At 46.3% G+C, this 23,888-nt stretch overlaps 1 protein-coding gene across 11 annotated transcripts in view; it reads left to right on the plus strand.

Moving 5' to 3' along the window:
• LOC112554361 overlaps positions 1 to 23,025 on the plus strand; it is a 31,584-nt gene extending 8,559 nt beyond the window's left edge. For 5 of the 11 annotated variants that reach the window (XM_025222112.1, XM_025222110.1, XM_025222111.1 and 2 more), the window contains exons 2-3: positions 2,236 to 3,013; positions 21,293 to 23,025. In XM_025222112.1, coding sequence (XP_025077897.1) covers positions 21,758 to 22,990 — 1,233 coding nt within the window. In that variant the 5' untranslated portion in view covers positions 2,236 to 3,013; positions 21,293 to 21,757 and the 3' untranslated portion in view covers positions 22,991 to 23,025. Of the gene's footprint in view, positions 1 to 2,235; positions 3,014 to 4,123; positions 4,277 to 4,812; positions 5,225 to 7,768; positions 7,930 to 9,745; positions 10,126 to 17,572; positions 18,186 to 18,834; positions 18,960 to 21,292 lie in introns of those variants that run through there. The other 6 variants (XM_025222115.1, XM_025222107.1, XM_025222118.1 and 3 more) reach the window with 6 other exon arrangements.
• The last annotated feature ends 863 nt before the right edge of the window (positions 23,026 to 23,888 follow it).

A 23,888-nucleotide genomic window follows, 5' to 3' on the forward strand; every position in this document is an offset into this window, starting at 1 on the left:
CGGCACAGTAGCTACCCAGCAGTGTCTGCAGGACAACAAGACAAAGACTGCAGGACAACAAGACAAAGACTGTAGGACAACAAGACAAGGACTGCAGGACAACAAGACAAGACAACAAGACGAAGACTGCAGGACAACAAGACAAAGTCTGCAGGACAACAAGACAAAGACTGCAGACAACAAGACAAAGACTGCAGGACAACAAGACAAAGACTGCAGGACAACAAGACAAAGACTGTAGGACAACAAGACAAAGACTGCAGGACAACAAAACAAAGACTGCAGGACAACAAGACAAAGACTGCAGGACAACAAGACAAGCAGACTCGTTGGCCCCAGCAAGACATGTCCCATTAACGGAACTGATCAAACTGTCCTGTGTCACCCTCCCGTCGTGTGGGCCAACGGCGCACTAGAACCTTCGTGTTGCCCCCGGTTCACTCTGCTGGCAGTTACAATCTCAGACTGTCCAGAACCAAGCTTCTCCTGTTACATAAAAAATTCGTCGCTTTGGTCACCAGCGCACAGTGTTGTGAACCTCGAAGCGCTCGGGCGACACTGGAACCATAAAGGTTGTTCGACACGCAGCATGTTGGTGGACGTGCTCACAACAAAACTTATCAGGTGAACATCAAAGTCAGCCTTAATTATCGTGGAGCCCAGTGTTGTGTGCATCAGCAGCAGCAGGCAGGAGTCATGCGCGACACTTGAAGAAGTCGTGCTGACGTCTCCTACACAACGGTGTTGACGCTCTCTGGGAAGTGGAGTCTGAATACACAATCATGTGAGACTATTGAACTTGATGTGCAGGATGTGAAACTGTCGCACGTGACACTGTTGCGAAGAACTTTCAAGCGGTTTATTATCTGACCACAGCACGGTGCAGGCCATGAGTTTCGTCGTGCAGCGAGTGCGGCGCTCGTGACAAAGTTGTCCGTTGATGAGGCTGACCTGTGACAACCGACACACTGCAGCAGTGTTGCATGTTGCTGCTGCTGGTGCTGTGGCGGGGGTTGTGCACTGCAGCCTGTCATTGTGTACCGTGGAGACTACAGGCAGGGAGGTGAGTGTGTAATAAGTTGGAGATTGGCAGTTGGAAACAATCTGGGTACCTCTTAGCTTGTATCTCTCAGTGGACAGCAGCACAGCGGCCCCGGTGATGCGCCATCTAAAGAAAGACTTACTTACCTGTCTCATCTTATGAAAGACCAGCGCTGATTTCACGGATTTTGAACACTACCCATTATAAAAACATCTGGTGACGAAATAGCAGCATCTGGTGATGAAATAGGTAAATAGCCCAAAGTGACTTGTCTGGCCGTCTACCCGTCTCTTTATCTGTCTAGTTGCATTTACGAAACATAAGTTGAATTACCTGGTGTTTGCACGATGTGGCTTCATGACCTTGTGCCCTTTGAGGAGTCATCTGCAACAGAGATAGTCGCAACAGAGTCACGAGTAAGCATGTCACGTGCTTGTGTGTCACTGCACTACGAGTCAAAACTCAATACTAAGTCCAAAACTGCTTCATATGCTTTGTCTTTGAGATAGATGCCTACGGGGACGGACTGATGGATATGTACATCAGCTTTACCTACTTCTTACAAGTGGCGAATCGGTAGGCTGGTCGCTTGGTTTTCACTAAGGTTGATACATTGTATATCATTGAGCGGTGTCTTCAGAAAACGGTAAACTATCATGAAGACGAACAAGGGGGAGACAAGTATCTGGACACAATAGAACTGGCAAGAGGCGAGGTCATACCAGAGCCAGCCAGAGTTATCCTGCTCGTGTTTATTTGCCTTCCTTTTCTTTCCTTTTAAAAGAGGGGGGCGGGGCGGGGCGGGTAGTTGTTACAAAACTCGTGAGAAACTCAGGGTTCCGATCTCGTCTCGGCACACTCTCTGTATGTGACACCTGTGTGCAGACATAATATGGATCATGTTAAGGAGGTAGTTTATTATTCCTCAGAGTATTTCTGCTGCTCAGTACACACCTTGGGTAATTACCCGCGTGTTATGATTACACGTGTGAATGCACGCGTGCGTGCGTGAGACGTTGCTGCTCGTAGTTGTTGCTTAGATGTTTCTGACTGGTAGCTTTGACTATTATACACGGCAGCGTATTGTTTTTAATCATAGTCTTTTTTACATAGTTTTTTTCTTATTAGACGCTTCCAGAATCTCTTCGCAGATTATCACTTATTCATAATGTTTTTCCCGTTGTTTATTTCAGACGTTCAGTCGCCTAAAATGGAAGGGCCCATCAAGGGTTAACCGCTGACGAATGCAGAGATGGATTCCGAGGACTCACGCTCACCTGGGTTGGACTCAAACCCTTTTACAAATTGGGTTTCGCCTTCAGTGACGTTGACAGAGAGCGAGTGTACAGGTGACCCAGGTGAACCACTCACCTTGATATCCTCATCTTCTGAAAGTCCCTCCCGACACCCAGCATTCACACGCTCAGTGGCTGATGCCCAGACGAGGGCGTTTTGGACGAACAAACTTCCAGCACTTACATCGGTTCTCATACTTCACCTTCACAAGACAGCGACATCGGACGACTGACCACCAGTAGGGACATCGAAGTCCCGCCTATAACCACAGACACGTCAGGGAAGAATAACTCCTCTGGCGAATTCGACAGCGATGCGCCGCCGCAAGCGCGTGCTAACTTTTCCGCGAAACACCAAGATGCTAACTCCTCGTCACACCCACTCATCCCCTTGCCCTCCCCTGTACAAGTTCCCCGACAGACGAGCGGACGTGGGTTGTCTTCCGACCAGGGGGAGATCACCGACGAACCCAAAGCTCCCGAGGAGGACAGCGTTGCCAAGGACGATACCGGACATAGGGGGCGCCTTGCAGATGACTTCCTGTCAGACGACGATGACCACGCCGACCATCGTTCGGAAGTGGTCGTGCGAGAAGTAGTTGTACATCGTACTGATGGAGAGAATCTGGGCCTCAGCATCGTCCCTAGCTACGGCTCCACCCGAGACTTATATCAGGTGAGCAGTCTGGCCTGCCTCGCTCTGAAATCGCGATAGGTAAGTGGGCTAAATTCCTGCCTCCTGAGTATCCTGCCTTCATCCTCTTCTAACATAGAACCATTCAGGTAACTTGCCATTAACTGACGCAATAGACTTGACATTTGTGTAAATAATGATTATCCATTTACAAAACTATGAACTGAAGCAGAAAAAAAGCAAAACCTCTAGCATGAAGCTCCAGCTAATACTATCAAAGGTTGTTTTTTTTTCAAAATCAAGACACACCAGCAAACCAGGCTGTTTATTTATATTCAAATGTTCAATCAAATCATACATCAGCCTAACATTATCGCCTCGGTCTCTCCTACGGACAAAATCAGATTGGTCTTCATGAATAAGAGATGATGAAACTTTTTTCATTCTGTTTGCAAATTCATGTTGGACCAATCTTATATAACAGATTTAATAAAGTGATTGGTCTCCAGTTTTTAATTTGATCTCTAGGAAATTTATATGATTACCCCTTTTTGTGTAGAGGATAATTGAACTTTAATAAACCAATTAATTTCATATATTGTTTTATTCTGGTGCTGTTATTTATTTATCTACACTGATCGATTTGTTGGCGCGCTCCGTGAGATGATTGCTTAAAGGTGATCACGCCACTGCCTGACCCTCCCTCTGGTCAGAAGTCTGTAAACAAACCAAGATACTGGCTTGTAGAGACTTCTGTACGGTCAATATTTTTCCAACACAGACCTTTACATTGCTTATTCAATATGGAGACTTCAATCTTGTCCTAGGCTTCTTGTTGAGCACTGATAATTTATTTCTCCATATTCCTTCTCTTTTCACTAAAATTTGTGGGGATCCTGTCGTGCTATGCCTGTTTCCTCCTAAAGTATCTTGTAACATACTGCGACCTTTAGGTCCCTCCGTGTCACAACAGTCACGCAGTGAGTCCCAGTGTCCTGTGGGTTCCTCCTAGTGAAGGATCCTCCCATGAACACAGTCACACTGACTGCATGCTTGCTCCAGTAAATATTGTTTAGTGTCTGCGAGACTGCGAGATTAGAGTGTAAGGAAATACCAGGAGCAAACACAACTGACAATGGATTCGAACTATCTTTTGAACGGATCAGTGTGCAGTTCACCGAGATGCCCTCTGTGTGTTGGGGGGATTTGTGGGGGAGCCATTCAGTTCAAGGGAGGTAAACGGTGTGTTCCCCAGACAAACAGTTCCTCAGCTTATTTCAGGGGCGGGGCCTGACAGGCCTGCAGGTAAGAAACCTGTCAATTAGTATGCAGGTAGACTGGGATTTGAAGTGGAAAAATACAGCTTTTAACTGAAATACTGTTTCTTCTGTTTGTTTCCAAAAGTCGTGATGTGCTAGCATTTAATATGTTTATTATAAGCATTCATCGCTGTGTAGTTTGTAGTCTTTGTACGGATGATCGCACTTCTTTCAAAGGATTACCATTTCTTATCAGTGCTGTGAGCCTTCTGCTTTCCACTAAAAATTCCTGACGACTGTGTGTGTGCCCATATCATGAACAAGAAACATCTAATCCATCTTATCAGGAGCTGACGTGTATTTATAGAAAACGTTTTAGGTCATCTCGGTCACCCGAGCAAGGAATCTGTTGACATTATACCCACAAACATTTTACATTACACCCGCACAATATTTAATAATTCTCTCTCTGTGCCCTGTAATAGTGAATTAAATTGTGTTGTGAGAGAAAGTGTGAGAGAGAGAATCTATTTTAGCCTGTTATTAACATTCAGGAAGTCGATCTGTGCACGACAACCGCGGCGCGCTGTGGCGGTGGTAGTGTAGAGCCTGACGCCGCAGACTGTCGGACGACCGGTCTGACGTCCGCCCACCCTCCCGCAACCCACCCTTCCGCGCGAGCGCGTGCCCGTTGTGCACCTTCAAAAACATAGTCCGCCTACTGGCAAGCCTGACATCAGGTTGCTTCGGTCTTGTCACCTGGCATCCGAGCGACACAAAGCTACAAGTCCCGTTGTCTCGATCTTCGGGCTCAGGGGCTTCTTCTGTTTTCCCAAGCAGACGACTGGAGTGTGTCGTGTGGATTGAAGCTGATGACTATTGACGTCCCGTGATCGATGCTTGCTGTTACCACTGCTGTGGCTGCTGTGTTACCAGCCAAGCTCCATGCACCCTCTACTCTAAATGGATTTGTCCACAGCAAGCCTAGAGACTGGTGAGTGTTTCGACATAATTATATGTATACAAAAATAACATCGCAAGGATCTAGCCACCCTGTTCTAGGGTGGATCTGCTGATTTTGGTAGCTGATTAGGACGACGAGTCACAGGGGGTCAGGCTCATATCCGGGCTCATGTTGTGTGTCTCCGGTTCAGGTTCAGGATGTCTCAAAGAGCGAGTGCAGTGCAACCTGATGACACCCTCGTGTTTCGTGACGAGAGTCGTGTGTCACAAGGAGGCTTAGGTGTGCACAAGAACACACCTTATAGCTGTCTATAGGATCTTAGATTAGCAGTTTATTGACAAGACACATCTCACGCTGCAAGCTGGTACACGGCGCACCCAGCTGTGGCTGACCTCCGACCTCTAGTCTAAAGTCGTCGTTTATTGTAGATGGTTCTAGTCTTGCTTTCTCTCTCACACACCATAAAGAAGCGCCCACCCCGAGACGCATTATGAACTGCTTCAGACATTGAAATGCCCGCTGTTGTCCTAATGGCGTCCATAAAGTGCAAATGCAATGTTCATAAAGTATATATATTCCATAGATATATTTTTGCGATTGCAGTACTGAAGTGTCTCTAATGGTCACCCGTTCTCTCGTCTAGTATTTGTTCCTCAAGTCACTGAAGTATTCTACAGCCACACCCACACCGACACTTGAGAGGGAGAGAAAGAAAATGATGGAAGGAAAAAAAAAAACGAAAGAGAGAGGAGCAATGGCAGGATAGAGTGAAGAGGGGTGGGTAACGGGTGGGTGGTCAGGGAGATTGCGAGGAAGAAACCGTTAAAATGAAAGGATGTATTTAACTGCTTTGTTTATTTTACTTCACACAGACCCATTCAGTAGTTGTATTATTATTGAACTTTAGCATAAAGTACATCACTCATATTGTATTTGTCCTCCCGTCCGCTCCTTAAAACAGCCGTTATAAATACGCCACGATTTTAAAATTCCTCAGTCTGAATGCTCCCGTTGTGTGGATCAGTGTTGGCCTAGACAATATAAAACAGACTGAGCTCAGACATTAAAACATGTTTTTATCTGAACTAACTTCGCCATTATTACATAATGCCATATTCTTACCTGAACCTACTGTTAGCACACGCATTGTGTGACCAGACTCCATCTCATTACTGTTCAGAATATGTATAACGACAGGCCGTGTTTTCGACAGTCAATCATGCAATGTGCCATGTTCTCCATGTCTTGTGACAACTGTCCTACAACATGTAGGGTCCTTCTGGACTCAGCCACAAAGATATATTACACCTTAATATTTTAAAACACGAACCGGGTATCATACTCTCGACACAGCCATAACAATTTGCCTCCTTTCTGTCTCCCACCCCTCTCCCCAATACTTCTGGCTCAGGGTAGAAGGGCCGGGTGAGCAGCCCGGGGCGGCTACACAACCTCATGCAACATGTCGCCATGACAAATATTATGTGGTGCTATACACTACATACAGTAAATGAAATAGGATTTATTGTTACAGTTCGGAATAAGGTTAGGGTAGAGTTATATGTCGACAGTTGTGTGGAGAATAATTCACTGTCCATGACTTTGTGTAGAGTTTTCTTTTTCTGTTAATTAGCTCTAAGCTGGTTTAGATAATTGAGAAAAACATCAGCGCGTTTTCATTGGCTCGTTTTCCTTTCCGGATGTAAAACAAAAGACGAATGCATGCGAAATTAGGACGATTTGGATTATACATGGAACACCTATTTAGGCTGCACGACACAAATGGCTTCCTCGAAACTGGTTACTGGTGGACAGAAGCAGACGAGAAAGTCTTACTGCGCATGTAGGTGTTTTTTCTGGTATTTCGCTGGAAAGCCAACCTTCTCCCCTGCAAAAAAAAGTAGTTCCATAGTTCTCGACGGTCTTCAATTTTTGCCGAATGATCTGGTTCTGTCTTGAGCCACCAGATAATGGGCTCTTTTCCAACCAGTTTGAAGGAAGCCATGTTTGTGGTGCGACTAACAGGTCATACTTGGAATGAACACTTGTTGTATATCCGGAAAATGAGCCAGCAATAAAGTGCTGAAAAAATTTATGATGCTTTTTTCAGCCATTAACTAGAGGTTGCGTATAGCACTAAGCTAAAAAAAAAAGTAAAAACCACTTCACATTTCTTAACACAGTCCTCTACATGAAAACTGGTTTTAAAAATGTCTGTAATCGTCTCACATTTCTCCACCCTCGTAATGGTTGGTTGTTTCTCGTGATATGTAATTGTTTCACACCACAGTGTGTGTAATTACATAATGCATAAAACAATCAGTCATCAAGGTATATATGCACTTTTCTCTCTCTCCCTGTAAACCAGGTGAAGGTGCGCAGTAGACTGTTGTGTGCTGTAGGGACCTCTCCTCCTCCTTTCGCCGGTCGGTGTGACAATAAAAACTTTGTGGCTGTCTTGTTCAGGGTTTAAGTAGTTGTGCCCAGGTATTCATAACTGTTCCGGTCTCTGTTGCTATCCCCAGTCTAAAAGCTCTCGTTTGGTGTGGTAGGCTGTGTTTGTTACCTGTCACTGTCTGCTGTCACTCCCATTTGTTTGTGTGTGTGCGCGCGCGCGTGCACTGAGATGTGTTGAAGTGTCGAGTCGTACTTTCTCACTCTCCGGGCACTTTTCCATCAGACATTTGTTCTAAATTCCCTGCAAAACTTTTAGTCTATAGACTCTACATTGTAAGGTATATGTCAACACTACATCTTTCATATTTGTGAATGTTGCTTATTCTAGTCGTTCTCATTCTAGACGGTCCAGTAGAGGTGGACATGGGTTAGTGACATGTCTTCAGTCTCGACTGCTGAAAGTTGCATCAGAAGGTCTGTTGTTGCTTGCACGTGTTTCACTGCAAAAGTAATGAAGTCGCTTTGGTTTACAATTCATTTGCTGTTTATTCTGATTTTTTTCGTGCCATTGTCTTTTCTATTGTGGTGGGACAATGTGGGAAGACAGACTTGTCATATGCATTTACAGAAAAGTAGATGAACAGGTTTTCAACGAAATTCATGCTGCGCAGATCAGTTTTCTTGTTTTTCTTTACTATTTATCGTTGACAGACGAGATGATGAGGACAGGAAAGAGTTACTTGAGAAGAAAGCGAGAAGGACGAGGAAATGGATGGGTGAGAGAAAGGTTTGGGGGAGGGTGCACAGGACTGAGATAATTCAAGTCATTGATGAGGAAATGCACCTTCTTCCTTTGGGAACAAAATGGGCAAAGGCTGCCTGCACACAATTGTCACCTGCATGAACATCCCTCCTGGGTGGGCAAACGAAATAACATTAAAACATCCATTCAAGACGAAGATTCGTGTAACAGGAACAGTCGTAGGTTCCTCTAATACTTAGAAAAAAAAAATCCCTGTAATAAAAAGAGAATCACGTTCAGGACTGTGGACTACCGAGGCAGGACAAGCTGGTGCAGTGGTCTTGGCAAGCTTTTCGCGGAAATCTCTGTGATTGCCGGAGGTGACTGCACGGGGTGGAGGGTAGGGTTCGACATCAGGTAGTCACCGGCTGAAGGGTAACAAGGACAATGGAGTGGGGTGGCACTAACAATGAAGCGTGAGGAGGGAGGGAAGGTTCGACCGTTTCCTTGAATGCAGCTGCGTCGCGGCTTGCCTATAGGGCAGCTTGCATGTGAATTGCTTTCGTAAATCTGTTGAGTTGCGTGTGTGCTCGTGCGCACGTCTGCGTGTTTGTGTGTATAAATGTCTGATAGTCAAGCAAAACGTGTAGACACTCGAGGCTACTTATACAGACATAAGGGATCTTAGAGCACAGGACTAGTAGAAGAGCACACTGGTATTCCCGGTGAATCCCCAGAATACTCAATATAACCTGCACGACATGTAGGCTGAGCGGTCCGTGCACAATCGGCTTCATGTTTACCTGTCAATGTCTTTATACCTTGCCATGCAATAACCTCTGGCCGAGACTTACCATAGTCAGCCGTGCTGGCACGCCAACATATTGAGTGGACATTAAGCTGGACATGAATACCGCCCACAGGACATCCTTCACGTAAAAGGTGCAATCGTTGACACAAGGACAGTCTAGATCGCAAGGCCTGGGTTCGGATCTTGTCTTGGGTCACACGACTACACTGATCCCTGCCTGACACTTGCTCAGGATGGTCGTCTGGATTAGGATTTCTTTCGTTGTCCCGACCCACCAACCACTTCCTTACAACCTCCATGTTCAAATTGCCCACTGGGACAAAGAAAGTTGATCGTTGTCATTGTCACTGAAGCACATTCCTGCCAGGAAAACCAACACAACGAGCCTCACAACTGTTCTGTTCGTGAGAGTGAATGCGTTTCCTTTTAACAGCTATCCTGTGGCAGACTAAAGAAATAATCTACTGGAAGTTTCGACACGTGCTTTTGGAAGAGTTAAATTTTCCCTCTCCTCTTTTTAACCAGGAAATCTGCTGTGACTAGACCCGACCTGCCATCTTGCCAACGTTCTGGTCCAGCGAACTTTTTCCTTCTCAGGAGCCTGACAACAGGAACTTGCTGTTTTCGCAACAGTTTTTACACACAGCAGCAATGTCGCTCATTTCCTGTCCTTTACAACAACTTTATCGTTGATTGAAAGAGATGTTTTCGGGACAGTGTGGGACATAATTGTTAGCTTGCAATTAGCTCGCGAAGTCGGTTCCCACGCCTTACTTGCACTTGCCACATGAGAGGGACCTGGGCTGTTGCCACCAAAGGCTGTAAAGACCACGTGGAGCTTTATTTGTTCAGGCAAAGGATTGAATGAATGAACGCCAAGTAGGCAACGTGCCTGAGGACACTTGAGATTCCGCATTAGAAAATGCTCCCTACCTCATCCGAGTTAAGTGTCACGTGGACACCGTTGGCTCCAGCTGAAGGGTAAGTTTTTTTTTTTTCTCTCTGGAATTAAAACCCACAGACGGGTGCTCAGCCCTGAGCTCGCTTCTATTTTTAGAATTAATCCCGCCATGCACTTGAATAGAATTCCTTAATGGTGGGTACTTGATTTTTGCCGTTTGTAGAACTACACTGAGTGTCGTGGGTTATCTACAAGTGATATTCATTCACGCCACAGCTGTGAGGTAGAAGCACTTGTTATTTTTGTTTCTTTAAGCAATGCAATCTACCTGGCTTTCAAGTGTGATATATCCCAGTTTAATGAATGACAGACGAGTGGTAGAAGTTCAAGGACTAAAGTTTTTTTTACTCCCCCTTCTAGTTCTCGCCTCGCCACTGACCACTCGGTTCAGACTCGTGAGCCATCAATGGCTCCGACAAAAGAGTTTATTTCCTTTGAAGGTTCAGGTGGCAGTTTTATTGGATACTGGTGTCTGTAATGATCACTATAAATGGGTACAGCTGCTATTTTCAGCTTCTTTGTAGAGAGGCCGACCTGAGGACAGGGGGCACATCTCATGCCAAGCGGCTAACCAAAAGGTCAGCATGAAAAGTCGTAAAGGTCAAAATCTATTACCCTTGTTCCGAAAGGTTCCTTTGGGTCACAATCGAAAATATTCAACGAAACCTCCCATTTGTCAGGCTGGCTTACTAGTCTGTACTTGTTGGCTGACCTTTGCGGACTCGTGCTGACCTGCAACCAGTGATGTGGACAAAACAGCTTGGCTCCTATAGACCTTCATTACTCGCCTTCAGAAAACACGCAGCTACTTGCGATGACCGGGTGCGAACCGGCAGGAAATATTTAGTCCGTTGAACTCGTGATCTCCAAGGTTCCCGTTTATGTATATTTACTACAGCAAGCTCAGTAACCCATGATATGTAACAATATTAGAGTACATCTGGCCATGGCTTGATATACCGGTCATTTCGTTAAATAACTTGGACGTGTGCTGTGATGATAGGAGATAATGATACTAATGCAAACTGTGATGATCGCACCTGGTCGTCTAAATTAAAAAAAAAAAAATAAATGCTGAAAAACCCAGGTCTGCTCTGGTCTGTTGACAGTGACTTCTGTTAAAAAATGTCTTCAAAATGAACTTTTCCCCTAGTAGTGATTGCAGTGAATACTTGGTAGGACCCGCAGTAGATATTTGGTAGTGTGTGTAGTAAATACTTGGTGGTATGTGCAGTAAATATTTGGTAGTGCTTGCTGTAAATATATCAAAAATCCCACAGAAAAAAACAACAAAAAAAAAACACGAAGAATGTCGCTGTCGTCAGTTCCAGTCGTAACATCAGAGGAAGGTTGTAACGGTCGCACAGATGACATTACCGCTATAGAGGACGCTGCCGTCAACAGCGAGAAACTGAAGAGTAAATACAGGTGTGTCGTTCTTCGTCGACTCTGATAAGCGATGGTCGGCGTCGCAAAGACAGACCCACCTGCATTTCAACTGCAAGTCCCGTGATGCACTTCGCCTGTCGTCTTTTCCTCGTTTCACACCGCCGTTGCCGCGTCTTTGATAACGGCGTAGTCACTCGCGCGCGCGCGCAAACACACACACAATTCAGTACTTGAGTCATCCGCTTATGGTTGTGTCAGCAATGAACCTGAAAGAATTTTAAAAATGTGCAGGTGAGTTGCCGGCCCATATTTGGAATCCTTACCTGCCACACACCCCTTGCCCTCTGTGAGGTGGTTGACGAGCGTAAGACGAGAGGTTGTTAGGCGAGTAGTGAAGCGTCTCCAGACTATTAATCCGCTTCGCGCCATGCCAGCTGCTTCTCTCGCCAGGCCTGGGGTTGGACGAGTCCAGATGGGCAGTAAACGGGTCTAAAAACTTGACACTCAATGGTTATGTGAGTTGGGGCATGAGAGTACAGATTTACGTGTGTGTTTGTGCGCGCGCGCGCGAGAGAGAGAGACAAATACCTATTGTCTGGAACAGAAAAAAATTACCTTGAAAAAAACGAGAATTCCGATATTGACTGTAATTTTTTTTAAAACTCGGGCTTGTTATAAGCATACTTCAAAATACTAACACGAGAGACTAAAATAAAGAAGTTCGACCTAAACACAAAGATCAGTGGGGCAAAGACAAAGCCATCGAGCAGCCTGCTACAGTAAACCGGCGAACCATTTTTCACCAAGTTTATTTTTGAACTTTTATTAAAAGTTCCTCATGCAAACAGTTAAGGTTTCTGTACTTTAAACGTCGAGTCAAATCCTTGCTTTTTTTTTCACAAGTCTCTTGACGGAATGCGTGGCTTAATTTCTTGCAAACGGCACGCACCTCTGTGTAACCCAGGTAAATAGAAATCAGTGGAAGATTTAGAGTAAGATTGTCTAAGATAATTAAGGGAATTACTTATAGCTCACAACATAGGGCATGAACTTACGGTTCAAGATCGTGTTGAAAGGTCAAGGTTGATTCTGACTGTCCCCTCCCGTGGCGCAGCAAGTGCCGACGGATTCATCTCCATCCCTCCTTCGTAGTTGATAAATATGAAGCTGTGAAGACTGATGGATTATATTTCGTAGCTGACAGAATGGGGACATCAGCAGATGTTTTGATGCTAGAGTCAGAATCGGAGAGGTTGTGGTGCTGCATCATCTGGAGTGACCTATCATCCGTCAGCCTTGACCCCAGAGTGGGCGGGGGCGTGTGAAGATCTACACGTGAGCGCCTGAGTAGTGTGTGTGAGGTAGAGAGAGAGGAGAAGTATATAAAATTCATCGATCTAGATAAGTATTCAGCTATGTATATGTATAGCGAGATAACCTTGGCGACGTTTTCAAACACTGCTACTTTCTGACCTTCTTTGTCCTCGTGTCTTCACGGTACATGAGAGTAACTTGCATACCTCAGTTAATAATAATATGCCGTTTATCTTACCTTTCCAGTCACACTTCAATATTTTGCCCCTACTTAACAAGACATGTAACACCCATTTCATACCTCCCGGCTCTACTTTATTAATCTGTTGTACACGCTTGCGACATTTGGCCCAGCGCGGACATGAAAGAGAGGGAGCAGAAGGGAGGTCTCTCTCGATGACTGTTGTAAACGGCAAAATTCAGATTTCGTGCTCGTCTTTGCCACCTGTATTCACACCGCGTCTTCTGCCTCAGAGAACAGTCCCCAGTTCCTTCTAAATCGAGAGGGGTGGGGTAAAGGCAACAATTTGTTTTGAATTGAGAACAGCGAGCTCGCGCCTTGTGCCAGACTGACCTCGTGTAACACTCGGTGAACTGCTCGCTTCACTGCCTCCAGTTCTAAAGATCGCTGGGAATGGAACTCTTCTGTCGATCGCTCTTTTAACCTCAGCATTGCTTTGCATCCACCGTTGCGGCTGACGATAAAGAGAGAAAGGTGGGCCTTACATGGTTCAGGTATATAGTACATATATACAGGTACGTGGCTGTTGTACAAGTGACATATCGTCAGGTGCCTGCACCAGGCTGGGTGGCGCTAGCGGGCAGGGGTACGTGTCACGTGAACAGTTTGACAAAGCCAGTGACCTCAGGGCAGGTATTCTGAGATTTGATTGTCTCAAGTCAGATGTCGAGATATTGATCGTGTCATTCCGACTTCATGCTCCTGGCGTGTGCTTGCCAATACAGATTTGCTTTCCTTTATCGTCGAGAAGAACACTTTCCAAATAAAACTGCATTTAGTGGACGTACGCCCGACATTCTGAGCCAAACCTCATTGACAAACAGCTGTAGGTCCCATCCTGCAAGACAAATACACTCCACTGTCGGCGTCTTGGTGAACACGCATGGCGGACACATTGTTCGACCTGCCTTTTGACGGCGCCCGCCCGGACATGACCGGATATTTCCCGGTCAGAAACTGTCCAATCATAGGCAGATTTGAGAGGTTTCAGACCAATAGTTTATATATGTGTCTGCTGGATCTGTGAAAAAAAAGATACTGTGCATCAGAACATGATGATGATGAAATTCACAAAACTTTGACATAGTCAAAACTTTTGTTTTTAAATTCACTTTGTCGCCTTTATGCCAGGGTTTGGTGGGCTTGTCAGGTCGAGAGACAGGAAATAATTGTGTCTAGACAACAAATCTCTTTCCAATACTACAAAGTATGATAATATGAAAGTACAAATCATTTTACGACAATACGTAACTGGCCGGCAGCCTGCAGAGTTTAGGGTAGAGTGTACGTGGACACCGTTCCATGACCCTGCCTTCTGACCTTTCGGTAATGAGCAGACTTTTCACCGGCCTGTCACAATGGTGTAGTCAGAGGCAGCCGTGTGGCAAGTTTGTCTCGTCTGATTATTTTACCGAGGACGCTGTTCTTTTTTTCCCCGGGACCTGAGTCCGCACATAAGTGACAAGAACCTGACCGACAGCCTTTGCTCTGGACTCAGAATGTTACTTCGCTTCCTGCTGCTGGTGGCCCTTTGTAGTCTTCCTTTGTGAGTTGTTTACATAGGGGAAGGTAATGTACATGATAAGTTAATGTGAAGGACATACTTAGCTGGGCTTTTGCTGAAATTTGTTGAGTTGTTGAAAGAGCTCCAGTTTGACCATTTCACTGATGTCTGCCGAGACGAGCGCAAGGTCTGGTCCACGTTTTTCTCCCATGGAACTGCTGTGACTGCCACTGCCAATGACACCCTGAGTGCCATCACACCGTGACATAGCTTGCAGTCATCTCACACATGGCTTTCTGTCGGTGTCGACCAACTGTTGCAGGTCCTGCCTGCATTTTTTTCCCATGGCGGAAAGCTTTGCTCGGTAAACCAGTTGGGGTGGGAAAGAGGGTTAGAGCAGTCACAGGTATGTGTTCATATTCTTAAATCCCCGTGTTTACCTTTCGGCGCTCCGCATACAGTTGCACGAGTAACCTGATTCCCAGGTTGTCGTTACAAAGGTGTTGGAGCAGGTAGCCAATAATTGTGTAGCCTACTACACCATGCTAACACCGCTTTGATCAGTCACCGACGATCAGTTGTGATGATCAGCGTGAATGTCTGGGTTGACTGGATGTTAGTCAATGATTAGGACGAATTTCTTTCAGGACTGGATGCTAATGGATGATTAGGACAAATGTCTGGACTGATTGGATGCATGTGGATGGTTGTGACCAGCGCACGAACTTGAATTTCTACAGAAGGACTCACTCACTGCATTACTTGGTGATGAAAGTTGGCCACGATAAGCGTTTGTTTAGATGATTGGTAGACACATACACACATACATACGCATGTATACATAAATATGTCAAACACAGGCTGATTTGTTACTTCTTCGCGTGTATAAAAAAGCAAGCAATCGGAAAGAAAGAGGAATAATTAACCGTTTATCTATTCTAGGCTACGGATGAGCAGACTAAATGCAAAAATAAACAAAAAGGGACATAAAACAAGGCTTTTTGCAGCGAGAATGCAAGCTCAGTGAGCGTGGGCCGTGTCTTCACTGCCTTTCATACAAGGGCAGATGATTCACGCCACTTCTTACCTCCCTTGACGTCCTACTGTTCGCTGTGGCCTGACTTGGACTATAATAAATTCCAGGGCAAAAGTTAATGCTTTGCGAAGCCCAACCGAAACTCTTTGAAGGAGTTTAGGGGTTTTCAGAAAAAGATGAAGGGACGAACTTTTAAAACCTGCGGTGATTCAGAATAATATAAAAGTTATTCATGTTGAAGGTATTTCGGGTCTGTCTGTGGAATCCTAAGATTGTGGCCCTTATAGGACAACTAGTATTTGAAAACTGTTTGAGGTCATGTGTTCAGGTAAGGAACACACACACACTTTTCTACTCGTGGGAAAAAAAAAACTACTTTCTATTTCAATCCGGTAATGGTGGTAGCCGGATATGTAGGTTTGTCACCCTCTACCAAGGCAGGGTAGTTCTTGCTGTCATGAAATTGTGTTCCCCAGCGCCATTGTTGGCGCTATGATGGTCTCAACCACCAGCAAATGCACTTACTTACCAGGTGTAAATCTACAGGAAATCTTTTATGTCCACAGATCGCTTCAGTGTAGACTGAGCGGGTTTTCGAGGACAGGTCCTTTAGCCTGGTGCGGTCATCGGGAATTATTAAGCCAGGGCCAGTTGCACAACATGTTTCTAAAACTTAAATCTGTTTAAAATTTAGAAATTTCTTTTTTAGCATTCGCTTTTAAGTCAATTAAACCTGAGTATCCAGTTGGCATGCGTGGAATGCAAACATTAATATTCGGACGACAGCAAGAGGTTGTTTCATGGGTGGGGCGAAATGATAGGAGGTCAGAGGGCGGGTGCTACAACATACCTCAATGCCGGATCTCACAGACAAATCTTGTCAAGAATGTCCTCTGGACATCGTGCTTTCTACAGCAAGGGTTCGATCATCTCTTGTCTGAATTGTCTGACTTCTTGTCTCTACCTAGCTGACGCAGATCCTGCAGGAATGTTTTGGGGCAGCGATGGTTACCTAGGTTACCTATCCGATTTTGTTTCTCTCTCCTTTCCTCCGACCTGCATACATAACGCTTTGTTTCATTCTTTCTTTCCCGCCATTCCTTCCTTCCTCTCTGTCTCTCAGGACTGGCAACAAGTGAACTTAACAGCAGAACATCCTTTTTGATCGTGAAAGGAATTTCGATTGTGGATGCCAGCCATACTTGCAGATCCTAAGGTCTTTATCGATTTTATTGTCGTCTGATCACGGGACCAGAAGCTGAATGTCAGCAGGTTGAGTGGTCTTAGCCTCTCCAGCTTTGCCAATCATGCTGTGGGCTTCCTCTCCCAGTTTAGAAACACTGTCACCTGCAGTTGACCTGCTGACGGATACAAACATTTCTTACAGACAGGACTCACAACATTCCTCAACCCAACACGAGGGAAGGCGCTCACAGAATAGAGCATTACAATGACAGCTCGAAATCGAACATCTAAACTATTTTGTTGCTGATAGATAACCGTGGAGTTGGAGTGTGTGTGTGAAGCCTGAGTGCTGGCCCTCCTCGGCCACTAGGGTTACACGTGTCCATCCCAGAGTTACAAACAAGCGACCATTGAGTACAAGTAAATATTTCCTCCAATTTTACTTTTCCATACTTTTGAAACAAACATTTGTGTTTATTATCTTACCAAATAGTTGTGCTATTACTTAAAATTTAGAAAAAAAGCTTGTGTTGTTCGTTGAGTTAGCAAACAGACTTGACATTCCTTGCTGTAGAAATGTCTATTTTAATCGCTGTGATGCGTTAATTTTATTCCTTTCATAAGAATAATAACGACCCATCCACTGTGACAGCCCCTTCCTGTCAATCATATAGATAAGATCTAGCAGTAAGTCGTTTCTGTATATAATTAGGTTATATCCCCTCTGCCCCCCTTATTATTTATCCCGAGTTTGCAGGGAAGCATCAAAAGGGATGGTAACAGAAAGTGGAGAGTGGTGAAGCGCCGGTCGAAAATGTTTGGAGGTGAAGCTAGGACAATAAACAGCCACCGGGAAACCCGATGGGATTCTAGGAATGGACAGTGCGAAGGTTTTTATCGACGCCGGGTTGCCCTCAGACATGTTTGTTGATAAGCTTTCCACCCAGACTGTGCGGGTGCATCATTACGAACTTTTTACACACTTTATTGTCGAGATAGTGCACACGAAGAACTGAAACCGGGATGTGATTACCACCGAAACCCCTGGCAACTACTAATATACCATTCCCCCTCCCTTCCTTCATCCCTGACCCCCTACGCCCCACCCAGACATCTCTCTGCACGCCGGAGTACTTCCGTTGCAGAGGTCAGAAGGTCGTGGCAGTGCCAGAAGGGGCCGACAACCTTTAGTTAGCAAGCCAGGGCGTCTCCCTCCCCTGTAGCTTTATCAATCACTGCAGGCGTGATTACAACAGCTCGGTGCCACGGCCCGCCCGCCGCAGTGTGGACATAGATAAGGTCCGACTAGGTTGCGAAACAAGCACACACAGCTCCACCACCAGCTTCGTCAACAGCAGACAACTGCGACAGCAGGCTACGTTCACCTCCACTGGCTACGTTGCTTCGTCAGGTACGTTTCGCAAGCCCCTACCTTCTCCTCTCACCCAGACAGCGATACCCTGAGGGTCCCGCAACTCTCGGAGTTAGTGGCGCAGCCCCTGAGCTCTTTTTGCAGTCACCGTACACCGATCGCATCGCATCAGTACACAGCGTGTGTACCTTACAAATATCGAATGCGTTTTGAGAGTTTAAAAATTTCAGAGGTCGGCCGAGAGCTCGAGGTGTTCTGGCCTTTCGTGACGCATGCATTACGCATGCTCCGTTGGTCAGGAAATGCGAGTCACTTGATGTCTTGAATCTACATCACTTGCCGCCACGTCTCAGTGTCGATGTCGCTGCCACCTCACCGTCAGGTTACCTGCTTTTTGCGGTAGTCTTTGCCCCCTTCTCCCTCCCACCATCATGTTACCTGTCAGGTAGTCATCACCCTCCCGTCACCGTAGTGGTACATACACTGTCATCCCCCGTCATCCCCCATCCCCTCCTTCGTCGTGTTACCTGCGCTGTCAGGTAGCCTTGTCTTTTGCTGACGACTTACCTGCACTGCATTGCACCCCACCTCTACCCCCGTCCCTTTTCCCAGTAAGGTGAACGACACTTCCCACGGAGCTTTAGAGGTCAAAGGACATACAGGCAAAGTTGAAGGTGAGTGTAAGTGTAATAGAACAGTGCTGTTATAAACAGAAAACCAGTTGGGGCTTCTGATGAGAGTTTGTGGGCGCGGAGTGCTACGAATATTTCTGTTGCATGGAAGCCGTTACCGTGGAAGTTGTCCGGTCGATGGGTTAGTGCACCTTGTTTTTGTAGTCCTGTTCTTGTTAAATTGTTAATGGAAAAACACTGCTTGATATCGATACATTTCTATTTGTTGTTGTTGTTGTTGTTGTTATTATTACTAAGGAAAGACTCTGTGATATTTAAAAGCTCCTGCACATTGTTATAATACCACCGAATAATCATGCACAATATTTCAAGACCAGTTCCTGAGACCACCATTTGATATTAAGAGCAACGGTGATAACCCTGAGCTCTGTCTTATGAAAGTTTCTTTTTCTCTGCTTCCCAAAATTATTACATAGACAGGAATACGCGGAAAGCGTGTTGAGCGAGACAATTCTTAATTTTGATTAGAATATTACCGGACAACTAATTGACCTCCCCGACTCTGCCAAGCCCACTATTAAGATCCCACTGTGAAGACAGTTATAGTCTTCCTACAGCAGCTGCGCGTGCTATGCTTCGGTTATTCGCTCGATTTGATTCACCGTTTGGCGGTTTATCTGATGATGTGCGATTCTGTTTGATTCACTGTCCTGCGGTGATGTTAATGATAGTTTGACTGTTTGGATAGTTTGACCCACCGTGTCCATCGACCCTTCACTTAATTCTCGCGAGGACTACGCATGATCGAAGAACTCAGCGTATGTCCTACCCACTTCATGCGATCACCATCTTGACTTTGAAATGATGTTGACACTGCTGGTAATCACTTCAGGCGTTTTTCTTATCGTACTTGAAGAGAGACTCGGGAGACACAATAAGGATAATGGTCATGGTGACATGCGCACACATTCACGTACAATATATCCACACACATACACACAAAGTACAGGTATGCATTGTGTGTTTGTATAAATAGGGACAGCTAGGAACAGAGGTAGGAGAGGCCCCGGGGGGACAAGGAAGACGCGAGGCCTGTACACACTCTTATACACACCTGTACACACTTATACACACCTGTACACATTCCTGTCGTTCCCGCTGGCGCGCGGTGTCAACAAGACAGACAGGTGGGTGGGCGTGGCGCGGGCAAGTCCTGCAGACGCCAGGTAACTACAGTTACGACACTGGTGTGCACAGTGCATCGTGGTGTACACCACTGCTGGGTGCATCGGTGCTGACTGCAACACCTGGAGACTCGAACTCCCGAAAATCAGCACTACATGCCGATCAACCATCACCTGCAAATTAACAATATTTTTTGCCTTCAATCGTGGCGAATGGATGTGAAACTAGAAGTGGAGGGACCAAACAGGTTGCGAATAGTCAGGCTTATCCATGGGTTGTGGTGTCTGTAGGTTCGCACGCTTGGCTGCTACTGGAGTCAAGAAGCACACAGCGGCAAGGTCCGTGTAAATGGGAAACAGAATTCGCTTGCAGGTCCATGTTATGATATATAACTGTGGTTACAACTTAAGTGAGACGTCTCCAGTAGAGCCGTGGGAACGAACAGGTGTGCTACTTACTGGATTAATTAAGTCATTGTGTGGCTGGCTAATCATCCGAGAATGTTATCACAGTCAAACATGTTTTGCAGTAAGTGTTTGCGTTGGGGAGGTCTTAAGTGCGCAGGTGAGAAATATTTCACATCTACGCATTTTGAATGTACAGGTAAAAGGTTTGTACAGTTAACAGCGACCGCTGATCGGTTGTGAAAACAACAACAAACACTTGTGACAGTGACAGCTAGTGCCTTTATGTACATTTTCTCAAGAGAAGGTTGGCCATATAATCTTGTGTCCGTTTACACTGCTTTAATTTCCTTCTTTCTCTTGTTCCTCTTCTTCCTCCGTTTCTCTCTCTCTCTATGCATATTAGTAATAAATTTAGTGAAATGAAAAACAAAATAAAAACCTAGATCCGTTCATACTGCGCAAAATAACACGAACCCGTTCTTTCTCAAGCAGACATGCACGCAACATACTCACACACGCACACACACGCACACGTTTGTCTACACCTTTCATGCAATAAAAAAGACGAGACAAAGTGTGAAGATATAGTACAGAGTTATATCTATATTAGAATCTCACTCTGTTCGCAACATTCCTTTTCTCGTTAACTTTTTTAAATGGTTCTTTAGAGATGATGCAAACATCCACATTCCTTTTTTTTTATCTTTTCTTTTCGTTTTGTTTTGTTCTTTTGCCGAATGTCCATGCACAGCTTTCCGTAATTGCTGGGACATTTCTGTGTGACCGTGTCTGAAGATTGTCTTTGTGTCTTTGTATCATACGTGCGTGTGTGTGAATCAATCTGTTGATGTGTGTTTGTATGGTGTGCAGATCAAGCTATTGTTGATGTCGTGTTGATGTGCCGGGTTTATGTGATGTGCAGATCAAACGATTGCTGCCGGGCGGAGCCTGTGCCAGATCATGCAGCCATCTTGCCGTTGGTGACCGACTGGTAGCCTGTAACGGACAGAGCCTGAAGGGCCTGACACAAGTCCAGTGCCTGCAGGTCCTGAAGTCTGCAGCATCGCCCGTCTCCCTGACTGTACTTCATACGACTCCCATCCCTGAGTCCCCATCTTCCTCCGCATCCAGTCCACTGCTGGCAGCGGGCGAACCCGAGGATGGATCGCCTGCTAGCGCCGACGAAGTTCTAGTGTCGGGAGACGGAAATCAGCCCCAAGATCAAAGCTGGGGGTCATGCGAGCATGTACAGGAGGATTATGAAAACGGGACAGACTCAGAACACCTGTTGCATTCACACGACAACCACACATCCTCGACCCTTACAGCTCTGTTTGTAGAAGCCACTTCCGGTGGACCGTCTGACCTCGTCATAGACAGTGCGACCATGTCCAATCCCTTCTTCGACGACGTCAACTCCGTCCCATCTCCAGAAGCTAGTCCAGCAAGGTTGACCAAGACGAATCCGTTCTACCACGACCTTCTGGGAGATGAGTTCGGCAGCAACCCAGGCGCTGCTAATTATAACAACTCTTCTCCCTTCGACTTTTTGTCCGACCCCAGAGAGACGGGCAGCGATGGTCTTTCTGCGTCCAACGTTTTACTCGATCTGAGCGGCGGAGACGACTGGCTGATGGCATCGTCTGTGATGACACCATCCAGAGGGGACGCCGGTAAAGCATCGGGTAACGATGTCGTGGCTGGTGTTGGAGTCACTCCTCCGACAAATTTCTCGGACGTCTCTGAGATTTTACGAGATTTTGCTCCAGCTTCTGCCCCGGCGAGCGCGCAACCCCCGGTGACCAACATCGACGATCTGTTGGGCATGGATTTCTTAGTGATGGGAGAGACAAAAGAGACAGAGCTGCTACCACCTGCAGTACAGTCAGTCAGCATCAGCCGAGACGACAACGGCCTCTCAGACGAAAACTTTGATTTTCTGGTTGACGCCGAAGAGGCTAAACAGGACATACAGGCTGTTCCAGTCGTTGGGGACGAACCTCCCCCTCCGATACCTACAACCACATTCCCTGGTGCTCCGCCTGCACAAGACTCGAGCTTGGATGAACACACTTCCACGATTTCCTTGCCGTTCGAATGCCCTATCGCTGGTGGACGTGTTGATGGCAGTGTGGTTCATGTGACGGACATCATGGTCAGCTCCTCTTTCAAGCCGCACACGTCGTCGATAATGGTCTCATCGACGAAAGCATCGCCCTGCTCCTCTTCCACTGCTGGAGAGCTTTCGCCGCCAGGACCCGCGTGTGGAAGATTGAGTGGCTCGGAGGACGCTCCCTCGACACAAATCTACTTCGACAACAGTGAGCCAGAGGAGAAGAGTGGTCCTGCCTTAGCTCTCGCGCCAGGTCCAGGTGAACCGGATACGAACGAAGAAAAAATATTTCCGACGGATGTTCATAGAGATAAGGAGGACAACGGATGTGCGGTGCCCGTAGATTCCGGAGAACAGAAAGGTAAACGGCGACAGGTGGGTGAATCGGATAAACACAACTTGCCGTCGGTCATGGCAAAAATGGATACAAGCAAGTCTCCCCGGGATGACAGACACCCAAAGATTGACAACTTAGTGGATGAAGGGAAATCGTGCCTGTCATTCTGAGCCGACGAGGAAGCAGAAATTGCAGATACGGTGCTGACCAGGTGGGTAGCGGGGGAGAAAAGGGAGACCACTTCTGAGCCTACAACGGACTCTGCCTTGCGTAAGGCTGTGATTCAGATACAGACAGGTCGCGCCGACCTTCCAGACAACGCCATCTTTCACACCACCATGGGCGTCACCAGGATCCCCCAGCAGGTGTCAGCGGGATAGTGATGGAGGATGCGATACAACCTGTGTCTGTGCTCAAAGATCACCAGGGAAATAAGCATTACGTCCCCTGTACGACTAAACGAGAGGAGGTTCTGGATCAGTGAGAAGGAATGTGGATGAATCTGCTAAACATGACATTGCTGAGGTCATGGTTAAAATGGACGCCAGTCCCAGCAGGGGAGGTGACAGGCAGCAGACGGCAGAGAATAAACCCAGCATCGAAGAGGATACCATCGAACGCAGGGTATTAGCGGGAGACGAAAAGGAGAAAGCGATGGTAGCTGTGTCTAGGTGGCTAGCAAAGGAAGCGGAAGTCAAACAGATCCCAGCTTCTGCGCTTCAGAGGGTAGTCGAAAGTGTTCTTGACTCCCAGCCTCACCATATACCTTCTGCAACTAGTGTGGGCCGGCAAGAAAATGTTCTAGACTCCCATCCTTACCAGGCACCTGTAACCAGCGGGGCGCACCATGACATTGTGAACTGCGAATTGACTAAATCGGAACCGGAAATGATCGCGAAGATGACGTCAAGCAACATTTTGGAAGGCATTCCGCAGCAGTCGCTGAGTCCCCAGAAGGGACCACGGAGCATGATGTCGCTGCCTGTACGACAGAACCAGAGATGAACATGACTCAGAGGCGGTCCAGCGATCCTTCTGTCCAGCCACCGTCCCCTCCTCCAGAATCGA

Source organism: Pomacea canaliculata, linkage group LG13 (assembly GCF_003073045.1).
Source record: "Pomacea canaliculata isolate SZHN2017 linkage group LG13, ASM307304v1, whole genome shotgun sequence".
NCBI lineage: Eukaryota > Metazoa > Mollusca > Gastropoda > Architaenioglossa > Ampullariidae > Pomacea > Pomacea canaliculata.